Source organism: Zootoca vivipara, chromosome 12 (genome assembly GCF_965207765.1).
Source record: "Zootoca vivipara chromosome 12, rZooViv2.hap1.1, whole genome shotgun sequence".
In the NCBI taxonomy this organism is placed as follows: Eukaryota; Metazoa; Chordata; class Lepidosauria; order Squamata; family Lacertidae; genus Zootoca; species Zootoca vivipara.
The window spans coordinates 1,247,020-1,264,530 of record NC_142595.1 but is presented as its reverse complement, the minus strand read 5'-3'; the positions used below and the strand labels follow the sequence as shown (position 1 = coordinate 1,264,530).

The 17,511-nt window shown below is 48.4% G+C and overlaps 1 protein-coding gene across 5 annotated transcripts in view; it reads right to left on the bottom strand.

The window, feature by feature from the left end:
• Positions 1-17,511, bottom strand: part of SGSM1 (small G protein signaling modulator 1) — an 86,627-nt gene that overhangs the window by 23,807 nt on the left and 45,309 nt on the right. For 3 of the 5 annotated variants that reach the window (XM_035134582.3, XM_088656117.1, XM_088656116.1), the window contains exons 11-18: positions 12,922-13,051; positions 10,975-11,145; positions 7,527-7,665; positions 5,715-5,779; positions 4,311-4,456; positions 4,027-4,155; positions 804-986; positions 259-330 (exon numbers count right to left, since the gene is read on the bottom strand). In XM_035134582.3, the coding sequence (XP_034990473.1) occupies positions 259-330; positions 804-986; positions 4,027-4,155; positions 4,311-4,456; positions 5,715-5,779; positions 7,527-7,665; positions 10,975-11,145; positions 12,922-13,051 (1,035 nt within the window). The remainder of the gene's footprint in view (positions 1-258; positions 331-803; positions 987-4,026; positions 4,156-4,310; positions 4,457-5,714; positions 5,780-7,526; positions 7,666-10,974; positions 11,146-12,921; positions 13,052-17,511) is intronic. The other 2 variants (XM_035134583.3, XM_035134584.3) reach the window with 1 other exon arrangement.

The following is a 17,511-nucleotide window of genomic DNA, read 5'->3' as shown; positions in this document are numbered from 1 at the left end:
TTGGTGTGAGTGCTTCTCCCGCCTCCTCCTTTAATTCCCACAACAACCCTGTGAGGTAGGCTAGGCTGTGAGAAGGCAGTGACTGGCACCCAAGGCCACCCAGTAAGCTGCATGGCTGAGTGGAGATTTGAACTTTGGTCCGCCAGGTCCTTGGCCGACACTCTAACCATTACACAGTGCTGTCTCTCAGGCTTGCACAGCGGCTCAGAATTTGGAGTCTTCCCCCCCCCCCAGGAGCCAACAGGCTGGACCCCTCACCTGGGTACTGCCACTGGAGTCGCTCTGAAGCCGCGTCAGGTTCTGTGGGCCGGAACTGCCACTCTGGGAAGACTGTGGGAAGAGAGAAGGCGCATGGGAGAACCAGGTCAGGGGGACAAGTCAAGGTGTCTGGACAAGTCAAGGGCAGAATGCGCTGATGCCACGAATCAGGGGAGGAGGCCAGCTGGGGGGGGGCAAGAACCAACAGTTCCCCCTCTTTTTAAATTGCTCACCCCCTTCCACTCACAAGGTGCTTTAACAATCAGTTAGGGACAACGACACTAGGGAGGGTCTACTCTCATAACCCTGAATAAACTACAGCTCCCAGGATGCTTTAGAGGGGGGCCACGGCTGTTCCATGTGGTATCCTAGTGCCTTTAATGTAGGGTGCGAATGTAGCGAACGTGCTCCAAGGAGTGCTGTAGGAAAGGGCACGGTGGAGGGGAGAAATTGAGAGGTTTAAATTATTTTTACGCATTTTGAAGCCATCTGGGAACTGACTCAATCCCAATGGACCTCGATTCCCCCCCCCCACCTCCACTCACATCGTTGCTGATGGTCGAATCTCGGTGCATCATGTGTTCCATGTGGGAGTCCAGGCTGGCCCCTGAGGAGCACTTGGCCAGGGCGGCTGCGTGAGACTCCTTCTCCCGTTGCCGGACAATCGCCTCGCAGCCCAGCCACTCTGCCATGGTTTGCTCATAGCAGGCACGCGTCTGGCTGTCGACCTGAAGCCAAGAGAGAAGTTGGGAGAGGCCCTCACATCCCCCACAGCACCCTGGAGCAGAACTGCACTCGGTTTCATTTATTCATTTGCTGGATTTATGTCTCGCCTTTTCCTCCAAGGAGCTCAAAAGTGGCATAATGGCCAGAGTGTCAGACTAGAACCTGGGAGACTCAGCCATGAAGCTCCCTGGGTGACCTTGGGCCAGTCCCTGCCTCTCAGCCTAACTTACCCCACAAGGATGTTGTGGGGATTAAATGAGGAGGGGGAGAACCATGTACCTTGAGCTTCTTGGAAGAAAAAGATGGTACTGTATATAGATGTAACAAACAAAACAACAAACATGGTTTCCCTCCCTCTTCATTTAATCCCCGCAGCTACCCTGTGAGGTAGGTTAGGTTGCGAGAAGGCAGCCACTCAGTGAGCTTCATGGCCGAGTGGGGATTTGAATCCTGGTCTCCCAGGTCCTTGTCTGACACTCTAGCCACTAAAGCACACTGCCTCTCACACAAGAGAGGATAAGTGGTGCAATTAGTTCAAAAAGGATAGCAAGGGAAAAGAACACTTGGCAGCAGTGGAATTTGAACCCATGCCTCCGGAGAGATTGGAGCCTAAACCACTCGCAGCGCTACCTTAAGAGTGTGGCACAGCACAGAGCAATGCCAGGCCTGACCACTTTCTACAGAGTTTGAAGCAGGGGCCCTCTGCAAGTCAAGCACATGCTCTACCACTGATCCACGGCTCTTCCTCAGTTTCCCCATCCCGCAAAATCATTTGCCATCAATTAATATGAATATTATCAAGAACATCTCAGTGAGATTCTCATGAGTGGGGTGCAGGTTTTTGTCCTTATTTTTAAGGTGGCCAAGGAGTAGTTCTGGAAGTCCTTTCTCTAATAGAAAATCACCCACCCAGGGGTCTGGGCTCTGCAGCCTTCCTGCCTGCCCTTGTTTCAATGAAAGCCCCAGGGGAGGGAACTCCTCCCACGAAGCATAAGAACACAACAGACTTCTGGATCAGGCAAAAGGGACCACCGAGTCCAGCCTCGCAGGGGCCACTCAGATGCCTCAGTGAGAAGCCCACAAGCAGGACTCCCCTCCTGTGGTTTCTGGCAACTGGGATTCAGAAGCAGAGGCAGAGCCGAGCCATTGAAAGCTCTGCTTTCCTCTTTTAAAGGTCTGTGGTCCTCACTGCCTCCTGGGGAAACAAGTTCCATAGTTTAACCATGCACTGCATTTTCAGATCAGGAAGTGTGGGCAGGCAGGGAGGCTGGGGAGCTTTTTGGGGGGGAGGATGCGCCCACCACACCCTCAGCCACTTTGCAAGGAAAGTGCCAACACACACACACCCCCAACAGGCACCAGCTCTAAAGTGCCCTGAGAATGAGGCAGAAAAATGGAGGCAGAAAAATGGAGCCCTCTTCCATTGGGCAAAGTCAATTTTTGAGGCAGGACTTGTGCAAAGAGAGCAAATGGAAGTTTTAATCGGCCCCACATAATACTAAAATAGCAGCAAAGAGGTATGTATACCTATAAAACACATTCTTATTAAGTGATCCACAAGTTAGTATAAACCTTTGGTTCTCTGGAGGATTTTTGAATGGAATGAAGCCCCACCATTCTCCTGCAAAGGTGTCTTTGTGCTCCCTTCTTCTTGTCAGTCTTAATTATTTGTACCTCGCCCATCCGGCTGGGTTTCCCCAGCTACTCTGGGCATCTTTCAACAGAACATTAAAAACAGAATAAAACTTCAAACATTAAAAACTTCCCTAAACATGGCTGCCTTCAGATGTCTTCTAAAAGTCAGGTAGTTGTTTATTTCCTTGACATCTGGGGGAAGGGCGTTCCACAGGGCGGGTGCCACTACTGAGAAGGCCCTCTGCCTGGTTCCCTGTAACTTCAAATTGGTGTTGCATCTTAGAATTCACAAAATGTGTATATATAATGGTATATTACAATGAAGACACAAAAGATATCAATAAACAATAACAATAACTATCAAACCAATTCCAAAAGTGTTCTAAAGGGAAAAACCCAGGATAGGGCCCTGTTGATTTTGGAAATGAAATTCTATGCTTTTCAAATATCGCGTGTGAGTTTGGAAAGGTCAACTTAGAAGAAAGTATACACGTTGATACTGTATTTCCAAACTCAGACACGATATTTGAAAGGCATAGAATTTCATTTTAAAAATCAACATGACTTCATAAATTAGCTGAGGAAGGCGTCCACATCGAAACAGAGCCCTCCCTGACCTGGGTTTTTTTCCTGAATCGACTCGGCACTTCGGCTTTATATATAAAACAACTCTTTCGTGAACAATACTGGGGTCTTGCCCTGAATCAACTCAGCTCTCCAGCTCTATATAAAATGACCCTTTAGAACACTTTTGGAATCAGTTTGATAGTTATTGTTATTGTTTATTGGTATCTTTTGTGTCTTTTCATTGTAATGTACAATGAATGTAATATATACACATTTTGTGAATTCTAAGGTGCAACACCTATTTGAAGCTACATATGCTCCTGTGAACTTGAAGCTTTTTTTTGTGTTCTGTTTAAATCCGTTATTCTCACTAGAATACATACTTTATTTGACTGCAACTCGTGAGTAGGTTTTATTCCTTACATTGAAATTTCTGGCCAGAGTTCTTGGTATCTTTCCTTTCGGTTTAACTTTACGACTAGAACTCCAACTTATTTTATGGTTCCCTGTAACCTCACTTCTCACAGGGAGGCAACCACCAGAAGGTCCTCGGAGCTGGACCTCAGTGTCCGGGCAGAATGATTGGGGTGGAGACGCTCCTTCAGGTATACTGGGCCAAGGCCGTTTAGGCAATGGTTCACCCTCTTTTGTCCCATGCATTCAAGTCTGTACCTTTTAAGCCCTTCCAGAATGGGACGTGCTCTGCCACTAAGAGAAATCCAATTACCGGTAGTGGTTTATCCACTAATCGCTCTTCTTGTTTAGCATTTAAATACAGATTCAGTAACACAAGCACTGCAGACTTCATGGCATACTGGTGAGTTATTTTACTTATCTCACCTCCTTTCTCTCAGCTTCGGACATCCCAAACCGGTAATGTCCCAGCAGGAAAGGCCAGACTGCTTTCCGGATCTCGTGCTGGACCCCTCCGAAGTAGACTAGCCGCAAAAGCTCTTTCTCCTCATAGCTCTGTGGGGAAAGTTCACTGAAGACCGAGGCCATGTTAAGAGAAAATGACTTTTCCTCCCCCCCAAAAAAACCCCCCTCAACCACCCGCCTTCAAAAGCAAGGCCAGAGCCGACTGTGCCCCAGGGGTGGCCAGGGCTAATTGGGGGCCCCCTTACCGTACTGTCTTGCAGGAACATCTCCCAGACCTCTGCGGTCAGCCCCAGGCTGGCGCTGCATGGCACGCTGGGTGACACAATGTGGTGGTTCACCAGCGCCGAGAGGTGGGTTCTCACTGTGGAGAGGTGCCGGCAGTAGGCCAGCCCTAAGCCATGGAAAGAAGAGAGAGAAAGAGAGGCTGCACAGGGGGCAATCCCAGAGAGACCAGCACTCGCCACCGGGAAGGGCAGGTAGGGGAGGTGGCGAAAGCACCACTGCCCACCCACCACTCCCCAAGAAGGACCCCCACCACCCACCTGATTTGGAGGAGGGACTGTAGGACCATGTCAGGACCCAAGGAGCCCCTTCAGTCCAAATCCCTTCCAACTCCATAGTTCTATGATTCCGTGTCCACTGACCCATGCTGTCACTTAGAGGAAAGAAAATCTGAACTGGTTATATCAACCACCCTGCCCAAGCTGGGTGCCCTCCAGGTGCTCTCAGCTGCAAATCCCACTCCACCCAGCTGTGCCAGCTCAGTCAGCAGAGCATGAGACTCTTAATCTCAGGGCCGTAGTTCAAGCCCCATCTTGCGCAAAACATTCCTGCATTGCAAGGGGCTGGACTAGATGAGCCTGGCAGTCCCTTTCACCTCTACAATTCTATGATTCAGTGTGCTGTAGTCCAGAATGACCATGTCACTGGAGGTGATGGAGTTGTAGTTCAAAACATCTGCTATAGACTGATGGCAGAGGGAGAGAAGGGAAGCAGAGCGGGCGGACGAGAGGCCAGCTGCCTCCATCAACCATCACCAACTGGCAGCCATTCCACAGCTACCTGTACCAATTCTATCCCAGCTGATCCTTATTAAGAACTTTGTCACTTTTAAGAACCAGTGCCAGACTTTGATTTTTCCTTCTCCCCATCTTTTTCCTTTAATGCCATGTCTGATAGATCATAATCCTGAGGGCCAAGATCAGCTTGATCTTTATTGAGCTGCAAGTCTTTTTGGCTTAAGAGCCAGGGGAAGTTTGGGATAAATAAAAAATTCTTGCGGTTTTGGTGTCATAGTGGTAGAACCAAGGTAGTTCTGCCCTTCGGTTCACAATACTGGGGCAAACTCCACACCACACTTAATTGCAAGGCCATAGTGCTATAGGAGATATAAAAGGACTTCTTTGTCAACACCTTTTAAAAAGAAAAGCAGCAGAAGACAGAAAGGGCTGCTTAACCCTTTCTTCCCCATGGTTATTTCTATGCCCAAAATCGCAATTCCGTCTCCTGCCCCCAAATTCGTGGCAGAGCAGGAGACGCAGCAGAGAGGGTGGGGAGCAAATTTCAAAGAACCAGTGGGGGAAGGGTTAAGCAGGCTGTTCCCCTGGCTCCCAAGTGGTGACTAAAAATGGGATGAAGTAAAAACTCACAGCCATAAAATGCTCGAGATAGTATCTGGTACTTCATGTTATCACACAGCAGCTTCAGAGGAGCCCTGGGAAGAGAGAAGGAAAGGGGGGGGGGATAGCTACAGTCCTGTAAGGAACCAGAGGATGGATTGTTGCAAATGGATACACCACAAGCAATAATCCCATTTTTCAAAATGTACCGTATTTTTCGCTCCATAAGACGCATTTTTTTTCCTCCTAAAATGTAAGAGGAAATGTCTGTGCATCTTATGGAACGAATGTGTGGTCCCTAGGGCCGAATTGACCAGGGGTGAAAGGCAGATCATGCTTTTTTTATAGAAAGAGCTAAAGGCTAACAAGAGGGAAAGAGAGTGTTGAAAGGGACCCGCTCAGCAGCTGATTGCAAGAGATTGCAGAGGGAGATAAGGAAGCTAGCTCCCTTCTAGCCCCACCCAGGCCCCTTGCCCAGGCCTCAATTGTTGTCTGCAGAGGGAGACATGTGACTGGCTGATTAGATTATCTGTCTGGAAACTGTAGAAATGGGTCCCTTTCCTTTCCTAGAGAAGCTGCAGAACTGTGAGTTGAACCCCATAAAACAGGATTTTTTCCCTTTGCAAAGTAAGCTCAACAACTTTGAGCTGATCCTCAAAAATGGAGCTTTCCCCCTTTGCAAAAAAGATGCACAACTGTGAGCTGACCCCCCCCCCCCCGGCCCCAAACGGGGCTTTTCCACCTAGGCCTCTAGCAGTTGGCTGCTATGCCTAGGACAATTCAAGAAAGCAAAATATTTTCTTTCTTGTTTTCCTCCTCTAAAACTTAGGTGTGTCCTATGGTCAGGTGCGTCCTATGGAGCGAAAAATACGGTACTTTTCAAAAACATTCAAAGCATAGCATTTCCCTCCTTAGTGACTTACAAGATTAAAAGCAATTTAAAAGCATCCCACATAGGGGTTCCTAAACTTTTCCAGGCTCCCGCCCCCTTGGTTCCATAAACTCATGCCCAGAGCCCCCAGTTTGTGTGACCCACTAAGGAAGATAATAACAATAAAAATCAAACTCCTAATAATAACGAAGAATCTATGTGCTGCTGCACCTGGTTGTGGGCTGAGCCACACCGTACAGTGAGAGCCTCTCCCCAAAGAATCATGGGAGCTGTAGTTTGTTAAGGGTGCTGGGAATCAAGAACACATCAATTATTTTATTCTTCTGTTGGAAGCCGCCCAGAGTGGCTGGGGAAACCCAGCCAGATGGGCGGGGTATAAATAAATTATTATTATTATTATTATTATTATTATTAAATCCTGCTGCATGAGGCCCAACAGCCTGGTCTCACCGTGGCCACCCAGATGCTGAGAAACTCTTAAGCAGGATTTGAGCCCCAGAGCCCCCTCCCCTCCTGGAGTTTCCAGCAGCTGCTCTACAGAAGCAGGATGGCCTCCAAGCGTGGAGACAGAGTCCAGCCACCCTGGCTAGTAGCCCTTGATAGTGTATCCTCCATGTGTGTGAGAGAGAAGGGTTGTAGCTCACTGGCAGAGCATCTGCCTTGCATGAAGAAGGTCCAAGAGTCAATCCCCAATTGCCTCTCTCGTCAGGGCTACAGAGACCCCTGCCTGAGAGCCCAGAGAGCCTCTGCCAGTTGGTGTGGACAGTACTGCACTAGATGGGTCTGACTCCTCCTGTTCCTGAACTCCAGCTCCCAGGATTCTCTGGAGGGGGTGTCATGTGCTTTAATTGTCCTTCCAGACCTCACCCCGCCAGCCTCTGTGAGGCCCCCTGGGCTCCCTGGCAGAGAGCAGCCCCATCTGACCCCCAAGCCAGCCTCTGTCGCCTTGCCTTTCATGGTTGCATCCATTGGAGGGGCCACTCTCCGTGGATCCGCTCTGAGAGCAGGACGAGCAGGAGGACTTGCGGGTGCCCGGCTGCCACATGGAAGGGAGGGTGTTTGTCTGTGTGTCGACCAGATCCTGGGGGGCTACAAATGCAGAAAGAGAACAGCACAACATCAGGGGAAGGTTTGGAGCAGAGAGAGAGGGTACGCCAGGTGGGAAAAATCAGACACACAATATTTGGAGGGCTACATCGATTAAACCAATTGCATGATCTTCACCCAATCACAGGAAGGCTTTCAATTAAAAAGAGAGAAAAGGTCTACTGCACCAGCGTCCACAAACTGGGCTCACTGGCACAACCAAAGGGGCCGCCTAGGAGGCTTTTCTCAAGATAACAACCTCAGTCTCCAAGGAAAATGCATGAATTTGCAGGGAGCACAAGGGAAGCTGCCTTATCCCCAGCCCATCTAGCTAGTATTGTCAGCACTGAATGGCAGCAGTCTCAGGCAGTGCTGCTTTCCCAGGGGACCCCTTGCATGCAGTGCAGGTGCTCAGCCATCAAGCTGTGCACCCTCCTCTTCCTTGCCCACTAACTTGGGGTCATTTGCAGGGGACTAACTGGGAATCCTGCGGTCAGTGGAGAGAGCTACGGTGCCTTGCCTCTGGTGTTTGCAGGGTCCCTTTTCCTGTAATGAAAGGGGAAAGAATCAAGAGCCCTCTTGCTGGGAAGAATGGTTCCATCCAAGATGTTTGGAGTGGAGAGGAGTCCTCTGGAAACCCCCCCCCCCCCACCAGTGAGCCAGGGTCATCCGGATGAGCTGAGGCAGGCAAACAGGATCCTCTCACCCGGCCTTTAACTTTATTGGGTCCTCCATCCATAGGAGGACAGCAGAGAGGCCTGGGCTTTTGCTTGTCTCTAGGCAGCCTCAGAAGCATTCTCTGGCGCTGGCCAAGTCTCAGTTGGTTTTAGCCACAGCTGCCACCTCCTCTGGATGTGTAGGTGAAACAGGAGCTGGGCTGAGTACAGAGGAGGCTGTCCAGAGTTCAAAAACTAGAGTTCAAGGGCTAGAAGCCATTGATAGCCTCATTCTCCATGAATTTGTCCAATTCTCTTTTAAAACCCTCTACTTATCCATATACTTTTTTTCCAGAATCCAGTTCACATTTTCTGTCTTGTTATAAAATATATGTTGTATTTTTGGAATCTTGCAAATCACTGTGGGATCTTTGATGAAGGGAAAGATACAAACCCTTTCTCAGGGTAGCCAACCTTGTGCTTCCCAGATGATGTTGGACTACAACTCCCATCGCCCTGGGCCATAGGGCTAAACTGGCTGTGAGTGTTGGGAGGTTGTAGTCCAGCAACATCCGGCAGCCATGTTGGCTATCCCAGAAACAACTACATGGAGAACTGGCTAAGCACTTAAGAGCTGTGAGGCAGCTAAGTTACAATTCACAGCAAAACTTTCAAAACAATCCCTGGCTGGTTTCCCCTCAGTGCAAAGGCTCTGGTGTGCCTTCCAATTACAAGCTTGCAGGAGCCCTGCAATGACATGCTGACTCCAGAACTGCAGCAGAGTCACTTTGAAACAATTTCACCACACCAAAATGATTGAAGGGAAATTTCCATGAATCACTCCTATCATGGCCTAAATGAGTTTTGGAAAGAATGCCAAATGCTTTGATACAAGAAGAAAGAGCATCTCTGGAGCAGATGGTTCTTGAGGGACAGGGGCAATGGCGCCTTCCTCCTCTAGACAAGAATTGGACCACATCTTGCTCTCTCAACTCTATGCAGAGGAAGAAGTGGGGAATGTGAATTCAAGGAGGGTGGGAGGAGCATTTTGATTCAGATCATAGCAGGAAGGTCACTCTGCACAGAGAAGCAGGCTTTGTGTTTGCTGGCATTTGCTAAATCCTACATCACCCAACCTGTTCAGGTATTTAGCAGGTGAACTGCCTGGGCTTTTAACTAATCAGTTTAAAAATGAACAAACCAAGCAGATCCCATTGCTCTCTAGAGAAATGACAAAAAACTGTATCGTGTTTTTCAAAGGTCAGCTGGTTGACAGTTTTCCATGTTACTATCAGATGCCTCAAGCATCATTTTGTGGAAAGGCAGGAGCCGAGCTTTAACAACAATAATGTCCCCATAGTGACACTGGGGAAAGTCAGGCTGCGCTCTATTGGGCCAATTCTTGGGTGCAGCCTGGACAAAGCCAACCCAGCCCTTGTCCCCTCCAGCCTGAGATCCAACAGGGACAGGAATCTGGAGAGGACAAAGTCTTCCCCGGTTGATCCTTTGGGCAGCAACAGGGAGGTGGCTGCAGCTGCCGATCTGTTAAAGGACATTTTTCATTTGAGCTCCATTGCCTCCTTCCTTTCATCTGCTTCAGATTATAAGCAACAAGAAGTATGGCAGCAACATTATATCACTACTAAAAGCGATTAGATCCATTAAAACATGCCTCTGATTTAACTGGACAATAGATTTCACTGTTTTCATTTTTAAAAAAATGTTAATTGTTATAGCTATTTATGCATCTGGCATCAGGCATCAGGCATCTCCTCCTCCTCCTCCTAACACAGCAGGGATTGGGGCCAGCTGTGACACATGCAGTGCACCATTACAGAGGGAAGAAAGGAGGCCGCTTTTCCTTCACAGCTGTGAGCATTTTAGCGCCATGCAGGTCTAATCAGTTTATTGGTTTAAAAAGCATTGTATGATCAATGTATGTATTAAGATTTCTTTAAACTGGGCAGCAGCCCTAAATACAGTCACTCTTACACAGGCACCCCCAAACTGCAGCCCTCCAGATGTTTTGGCCTACAACTCCCATGATCCCTCGCTAACAGGACCAGTGGTCAGGGATGATGGGAATTGTAGTCCAAAACATCTGGAGGGCCGAAGTTTGGGGGTGCCTGCTCTTACAGGTGCCACATAATACTGTTCTGCATTTGTAAGAAAGCAATATTTTAGTTTCACAGAACCTGCACACTTTGGAACTCCTTGCCTGTTGACATCAGGCAGGCGCAATTGTTGTACCCTTTTCGGCACCTGCTAAAAATGTTTTAGACAAGCCTGTCCAGACATGCAGATAATTGGTGTATGTTTAAATCTGTTTTTAGCTCATTGATGTTATTTTTTAAAAAATGTTTTACATAGGAGGGTGGTTTTTTTGATAACTTTATTGTTTTATTCTTCTTGTAAACCACTTTGATTTTTTCCTTACAACTGAGCTGTATATAAACATTATGACTTAAATGAACTTGCTTCTTCTGCTTGTGTGCCTCCAAGCAAAGCAGCCCAAGGGAATGGGCCAAGGAAAAAATGGGGAAGAGGGAGGGGGGTGCCAGCTGCCTGCCCTGCCCAGATTCATAAATGCCAGCATCTGCCCCAGCTGCCAAGCCAAAAGCAAGAAGCACCCTCCATGTGGCAACAGCAACATTACACAGGTGTGGGCTGGGCCCCAACGTGGCCAGAAGGGGAGGGGTTGCCTCGGGAAGACTCAGAGACCAGTTGGGCATCACCACCACTCTGCCAGAGGTCCGACGCATCCAGGCCTTCTCTTTCCCAGCGGCAGTAGAGGTGGGGGGAAGGCAAGAAGGGTGGTTAACAACCACTAAAGAGGAAGGGAGAGAAAATGCAAAACATGAAGGTGGGCGCAGTCCATGCCGCTTCCTCAAGCCTGGAAAAAAGAAAAACTAGGAACTCACTAGCTGTGATTCCCACATTGCTGAGAGTTGGTTCCAATTCTACGATTCTAGGAATAGTAGAAAAATCCATCATTGGCCAGAAATCCCCCTATGAAGGGTCCAGATGGGAAAGCAAAAGAGAGCCAGTGTGGCCTAGTGGTTAGAGTGTTGGGCTTAGGACCTGGGAGAACAGGATTCAAATCCTCACTCAGCCATGAAGTTCAATGAGTGGCCTTGGGTGCCAGTCACTGCCTCTCAGCCTAACCGACCTCCCAGGGGTGTTTACCTCCCAGATCTTTAGCCATCTCACCCCTTGCTTTTTCCTGTAAGACTAATTGCAGTCGTTAACAGTCACCAACAGCTATCAGTCAGTCAATCACCCACTCCCCCCACAAGGAGGGAGCAATACCCCTCCCCACCCTCTCACTATACATAAGGGTTGATGACTTCTGTTTCAGTGTATCTGAAGAAGTGTGCATGCACACGAAAGCTCATACCAATGGCAAACTTAATTGGTCTCTAAGGTGCTGCTGGAAGGAATTTATTTTATTTTGTTCCCAGGGGTGTTGTGAGGATAAAATGGGAGAAGAATTATGTATGCCAACTTGAGCTCCTTGGATGAAAAAGTTGTATATAAATGAAAATAACAATAATTAAGATCACTGATGTGACGGGAGTTGAGAGTCTGGCAACATCTAGAGGGAGCAGAGCAAAACCACACCCTTGATATTTGATGGAGGATTCAGTTTCCCCAGCTTTCATATATTAATATATTTAAATACAAGTACAGGTTTCTAATCCTTATGAAGGCAAGCTCCCAGAGTGTGTGGGCAACACTGGCTGAAACTTCAGAAGCCAGAGACTGGCTGGGACGCCAGTGCCTTACACAGGTCCCAGAGTGAGCAAGCAATGAATAAGATATGCAAATCAGTAAGAACTGCATAAAACATTATGCAAAGTGTCAGGGAATGGTGTGAAGACGAGAACTGGGGAATGCATTCTATGGCAGACCAGCTTCTCTCCAATGGAGAGCTGGAGGGGGAAGAGGTCCCCCCCCCTTGTCCACAGCGTGTTCAGGAGCAGACAGGCAGGCAGAAGCTGAACAGCTTGGGGGAGTTACTCAGTTACAAGATAATGACCACCGAACCAAAAGAGAGGGGGCAGCTAGTTGAGACGTCACTTGAGTGCCCCTCGGACTTGGAGGTCCGAACCTATCAGGGAACAAATTGTCGCCCAAAATGCTGCGGAAGCCGGAAAGAGGATTAGACTAGCCAACTGCCCTCCTTGCGGAGAGCAGTGTATTTGTGCTCACAACATGATGCTGTAATAAAAGGACCATAAATATATCAACTGCTCATTAATTCTTATCTGCGAAGTTACCGAAGGGAGGGGAGGACTCTCCATGCCTGGCACAAAGCAAATTTCCATAATTTATACTGGTGGTGGACATGAGCATTCCTTGGTGCAGAATTTTAATGTATCCAAACTGGTTCATGCACACCTCTGAGCATTCCTTGGTATTCCTCAGGGCATGGAAGGCAGGCCACAATGGCATAATAAAGATGGCTTATGAAATATGAATGGAATACACTCTTATATGTTTATCCCATGTAGTAAAATTAAAAGATAGCCTAAGGTGGAAAAAAAATTATTTAAGATAATCATGTCGGCTTTCCCAGTTTCTACCAGGCGAGCAACCTTACCAAACTCTGACTGAAGGCCAGGATAGAGGATCCGGAAAACGTAATCGGTTGCCTCCTCCTCCTCCTTGTCTGATGCCGATTCCGATGACCCCTGGGGGCTTCGCTTCTTCAGCTTTGGAAACACCTTCCCCTTTGAGGAGTCAAACAAAACCAGAACAACAACAACAAATTATTATTATTATTATTATTATTATTATTATTATTATTATTAATACTCCGCCCATCTGGCTGGGTTTCCCCAGCCACTCTGGGTGGCACACAGCATATATCAGAACATACTAAAACATCAAACATTAAAAACTTCCCTGAACAGATGTCTTCTAAAAGTCTTCAGATGTCTTCTAAAAGCCGTTTATTTCCTTGACATCTGAAGGGAGGGCGTTCCACAGGGAGGGTGCCACTACTGAGAAGGTTCTGTGCCTGGTTCCCTGTAACCTCGCTTCTCGCAGTGAGGGAACCAGCAGAAGGCCATTGGAGCTGGACCTCAGTGGGGCTGAACAATGGGGGCGGAGAAGCTCCTTCAGGTATGTAGGGCTGAGGCCGTTTAGGGCTTTAAAGGTCAGTACCAACACTTTGAACTGTGCTCAGAAACGCACTGGGAGCCAATGAAGGTCCTTTATATCAGGCTTCCTCAATCTCAGCCCTCCAGATGTTTTTGGCCTACAACTTCCATGATCCCTAGCTAGCAGGACCAGTGGTCAGGGATGATGGTAATTGTAGTCTCAAAACATCTGGAGGGCCGAGGTTGAGGAAGCCTACTTTATATGGTCTTGGCAGCCACTCCCAGTCACCAGTCTAGCTGCCGCATTCTGGATTAGTTGTAGTTTCCAGGTCCCTTCAAAGGTAGCCCCATGTAGAGTGCATTGCAGTAGTCCAAGTGGGAGATAACTAGAGCATGCACCACTCTGGTGAGGTAGTCCGCGGGCAGATAGAGTCTCAGCCTGTGTACCAGATGGAGCTGGTAGACAGCTGTCCTGGACACAGAATTGACCTGTGCCTCCATGGACAGCCATGAGTCCAAAATGATCCTGATCCTTCAGGGGCACAGTTACCCCATTCAGGACCACGGAGTCCCCCACACCTGCCTGCCCCGTCCCCCAAAAACAGTACTTCTGTCTTGTCAGGATTCAACCTCAATCCGTTAGCAGCCATCCACCCTCCAACTGCCTCTAGGCACTCAAACAGGACATTCAAAGCCTTCATTAGTTCTGATTTAAAAGAGAGATAGAGCTGGATATCTTCCGCATACCAATGAACACTCAACCCAAACCCCCTGATGATCTCTCCCAGTGGCTTCATATAGATGTTAAAAAGCATGGGGGAGAGGACAGAACCCTGAGGCACCCCACAAGTGAGAGTCCAGTGGTCTGAACACTCATCCCCCAACACCACTTTCTGGACATGGTCCAGAAGGATGTCATGGTCGATGGTATCAAAGCCACTGAAAGATCCAGCAGAACTAGGAAAAAGCTTTCACCTCAGTCCCTGGCCCGCCAGAGATCCTTGACCAGTGCGACCAAGGCTGTTTTGGTCAGTTTCACTTGTCCAAGCAGCCTTGTCCACATCCTTGGAGGTAACAGATTGGAACTGATCCCATGCAACTTGACTAGACAGGACTCTAGCACTCTCCCGCCTCGGCCCTGTTCCCACGGTGAAGTCTACCTCTTTCTGAATCTGAGTGACTTTAATCTGCAAAAAAACCTTAGCAAAATCATTGCAGAAGATCTTGGGTCATCACCAGGCTCCAATGGTGAAGATTGTGAACCACCTGAAAGAGTCTCCTGCTGCTGTTTTCTGCAGATGCAATAGAGGTGGTGAAGAAGCTTCTCTTCGCCGTCGCTATCGCCACTTGGTAGGCTCAACATTGAGCTGTAACCCATGTTCAGTCCAATTCAGAATGAGTTTTCCACCAGCAGCGCTCTAGCCGTCTCAGTGATTGTTTCATCACCCTCAGCACTGGGGGAAACCATGGGGCTGTCCAGGCTTCATGCAATCGGAGAGGGCACTTCAGAGCAGACAGTCAATAGCCCTGGTTAACTATGCATTTAGCGGGCCACTAGGGAATCAGTTGAGAGGACATCAATATGGGATAAAACATCCCCTATCACTCTCTGGAAACCATTTGGATCCATTAAGTGGTGGGGGTGGACCATCCAAATCGGTCCCCCCCCCCCTGTGGAGGGGAAGGGTCGTGGAGAAGTCCAGTTGCACCAGGAAGTGATCCAACCATGACACTTCTTTTGTTTCACTTTTACTTAATGTCAGATCACCCACGTCACTAGAGGTGAACACCAGATCCAAGGCATGTCCGCGGCTATGAGTTGGGCCAGACTTATTCAGGGACAGCCCCATGGAGGCCATGCTTTCCACGAAGTCCCAAGTGGTTCCTTGTAAGGTTGTGTCAGCATGGATGTTAAAATCCCCTAAGACACCCAAACTAGGTTTCTTCAGGAGAACATCCACCATGACCTGAAGCAGCTCAGGCAGGGAGGTCAGTACACTAATAGGAATCCTGCACTGCCCCTATTGCCCAACTTCAGAACATGCACTCAGAAAACTGGGTCTTCCCAATAGGACGCCTGGTGCAGGCTAATGACTTTCAAAAGATCACTGCAACCCCCCCTCCCCACCAAAATAACCTGGGCTGCTGTGCATAAGAGAAACCTGGTGGACAAGCAGTGGCGAGAACAGGCCCATCTGCCTCGTCCAACCAAGTCTCTGTCACACATGCCAGGTCAAATCCTCCATCCACAATCAAGCCATGCGTAGCGGTGGTCTTGTGGATCATTGACCGGGCATTGCACAGCAGCCCCTTCAGGTCATGTGGGTCTCCCTTGTTGATTCCAGCATCCTGCCAGTCAGGACCAGACTTGGAGGAAACAAAGATCTTCAGAAAGGTGGCTGCCTCATTTAGTGCTGAACAATGAGTGAGCCAATGCCAGAGCAGGGCTCAGACTTCAAAGGCATTTCCATCCAATGTGAGGAACTATCACATCTGAAATTGTGGAGAACCACTGCCAGTCAGTGAAACCAATACGAAACTTGCTGGATCTACTATTTGACTCAATCTAACACAACTTCCTGAATGTCTAAGGCAAGCTCACCTTTCCATGGGGGAGAAGGGGTGGGGGTGGGAACAGTCTCCCCTTATCACAGAGGCTAAGAACTAGCACAGCTTTCCCTCATTGCTTTTCAAGTCTGAATTTTTTCAATCAGTTTTTAAACATTGATTAAAACAATATTTCATGACAAGGGTTCATTCCAGAAAGAACATCAGAAGAGCCTCTGGATCAGGCCAGTGGCCTGTCCAGTCCAGAATCCTGTTCTCACATGGCCAACCAGATGCGCCAATGGGAAACCCACAAGCAGGACCCATGCACAATATCACTTTCTCCTCCTACTGATATTCAGAAGAATATTAATATTTTAAAAACCTATATGCAGGATTAGAATCACATGGTTTGACTCCAAATAGAATACACACAGAGCCTCATGCTCAGCCCTCCCTGGAGATGCAGAAGAACTTGAGCTCCAGCAGATGCCCTCAATGTGTTCCTGCAATGTGAAATGAGGCCTATACCTTCCTCAACCCCTCTCCCAGAGAAGAAGCAAAACAGAACAGATCACAAAGCCCTTCTTGCACCTGCCACTTCCAGCGCCCCTCAACAGTTCCTAAGAACATCAGAAGAGCCTGCTGGATCCATCCAATGAGGCCCATCTTGTCCAGCACCCAGTGGCCAACCAGATGCCTCTTCTGCGAGGCCCACAAGCAGGACTCCAACGCAAGAGCCAGAGGTTTCCAGCAACTGGCATTCAGAAGCACTGCTGCCCCTGACCTTGTAGCTAGTAGCCATTGATAGGCCTCTCATCCTCTATGAATTTGTCTAGTCCTCTTTTAAAGCCATCTCAGCTGGTGGTCATTACTGCCTCCTGTGGGAGGGAGTTCCAGAGTTTTACTGTTGTCACTCTATACCTTAAAATCTTCAGCTTCATTGGATGCCCATGAGTTCTAATGTAATGACAGAAGGAGAAAAACACTTCCCTCTCCACTTTCTCCATGCCATGCATGACTTCATAAACTTCCATCAGTTTTCCTCTTAGGCCTTCTGCACATTTACCTTTCCTCCGCTGTTCCCAGGCATAGCCTGCACTTAAAAGCTCCATGTCTGAGCAGGGGTTGGGGGATTGTTTTGCTCAGAGCTTTCCCCACAAAAGCCCATTCTTTGAAGCTCAATCAGAGCAAATGTCATCCTGCAGAAAACCCAAACTGACGTTTGCTCCGATTGAGCTTTAAATAATGGGCTTTTGTGGGGAAAGCTTGGAGCCAAAGAAAGAAGAAATAATGCTTGGACATGGAGCTTTTAAGCATGGACTGTGGCTGCAAAGAGCAGGGCAAAAGGGTGTGGATAAGCCATTACTTGCCTTTTCTCTAAACTATAATGTCCAAAGCCCTGCAGCCTTTCCTCGTAGGGGGGTCCTCCACCCCCCTTGGTCACCTTGGTTGTCCTTTCCAAACTCTACAAAGTCATTTTTGAGTGGAGATGACCATTCCCGAGCTGCAAGATGCCAACCCACGAGAGGCCACCCTCA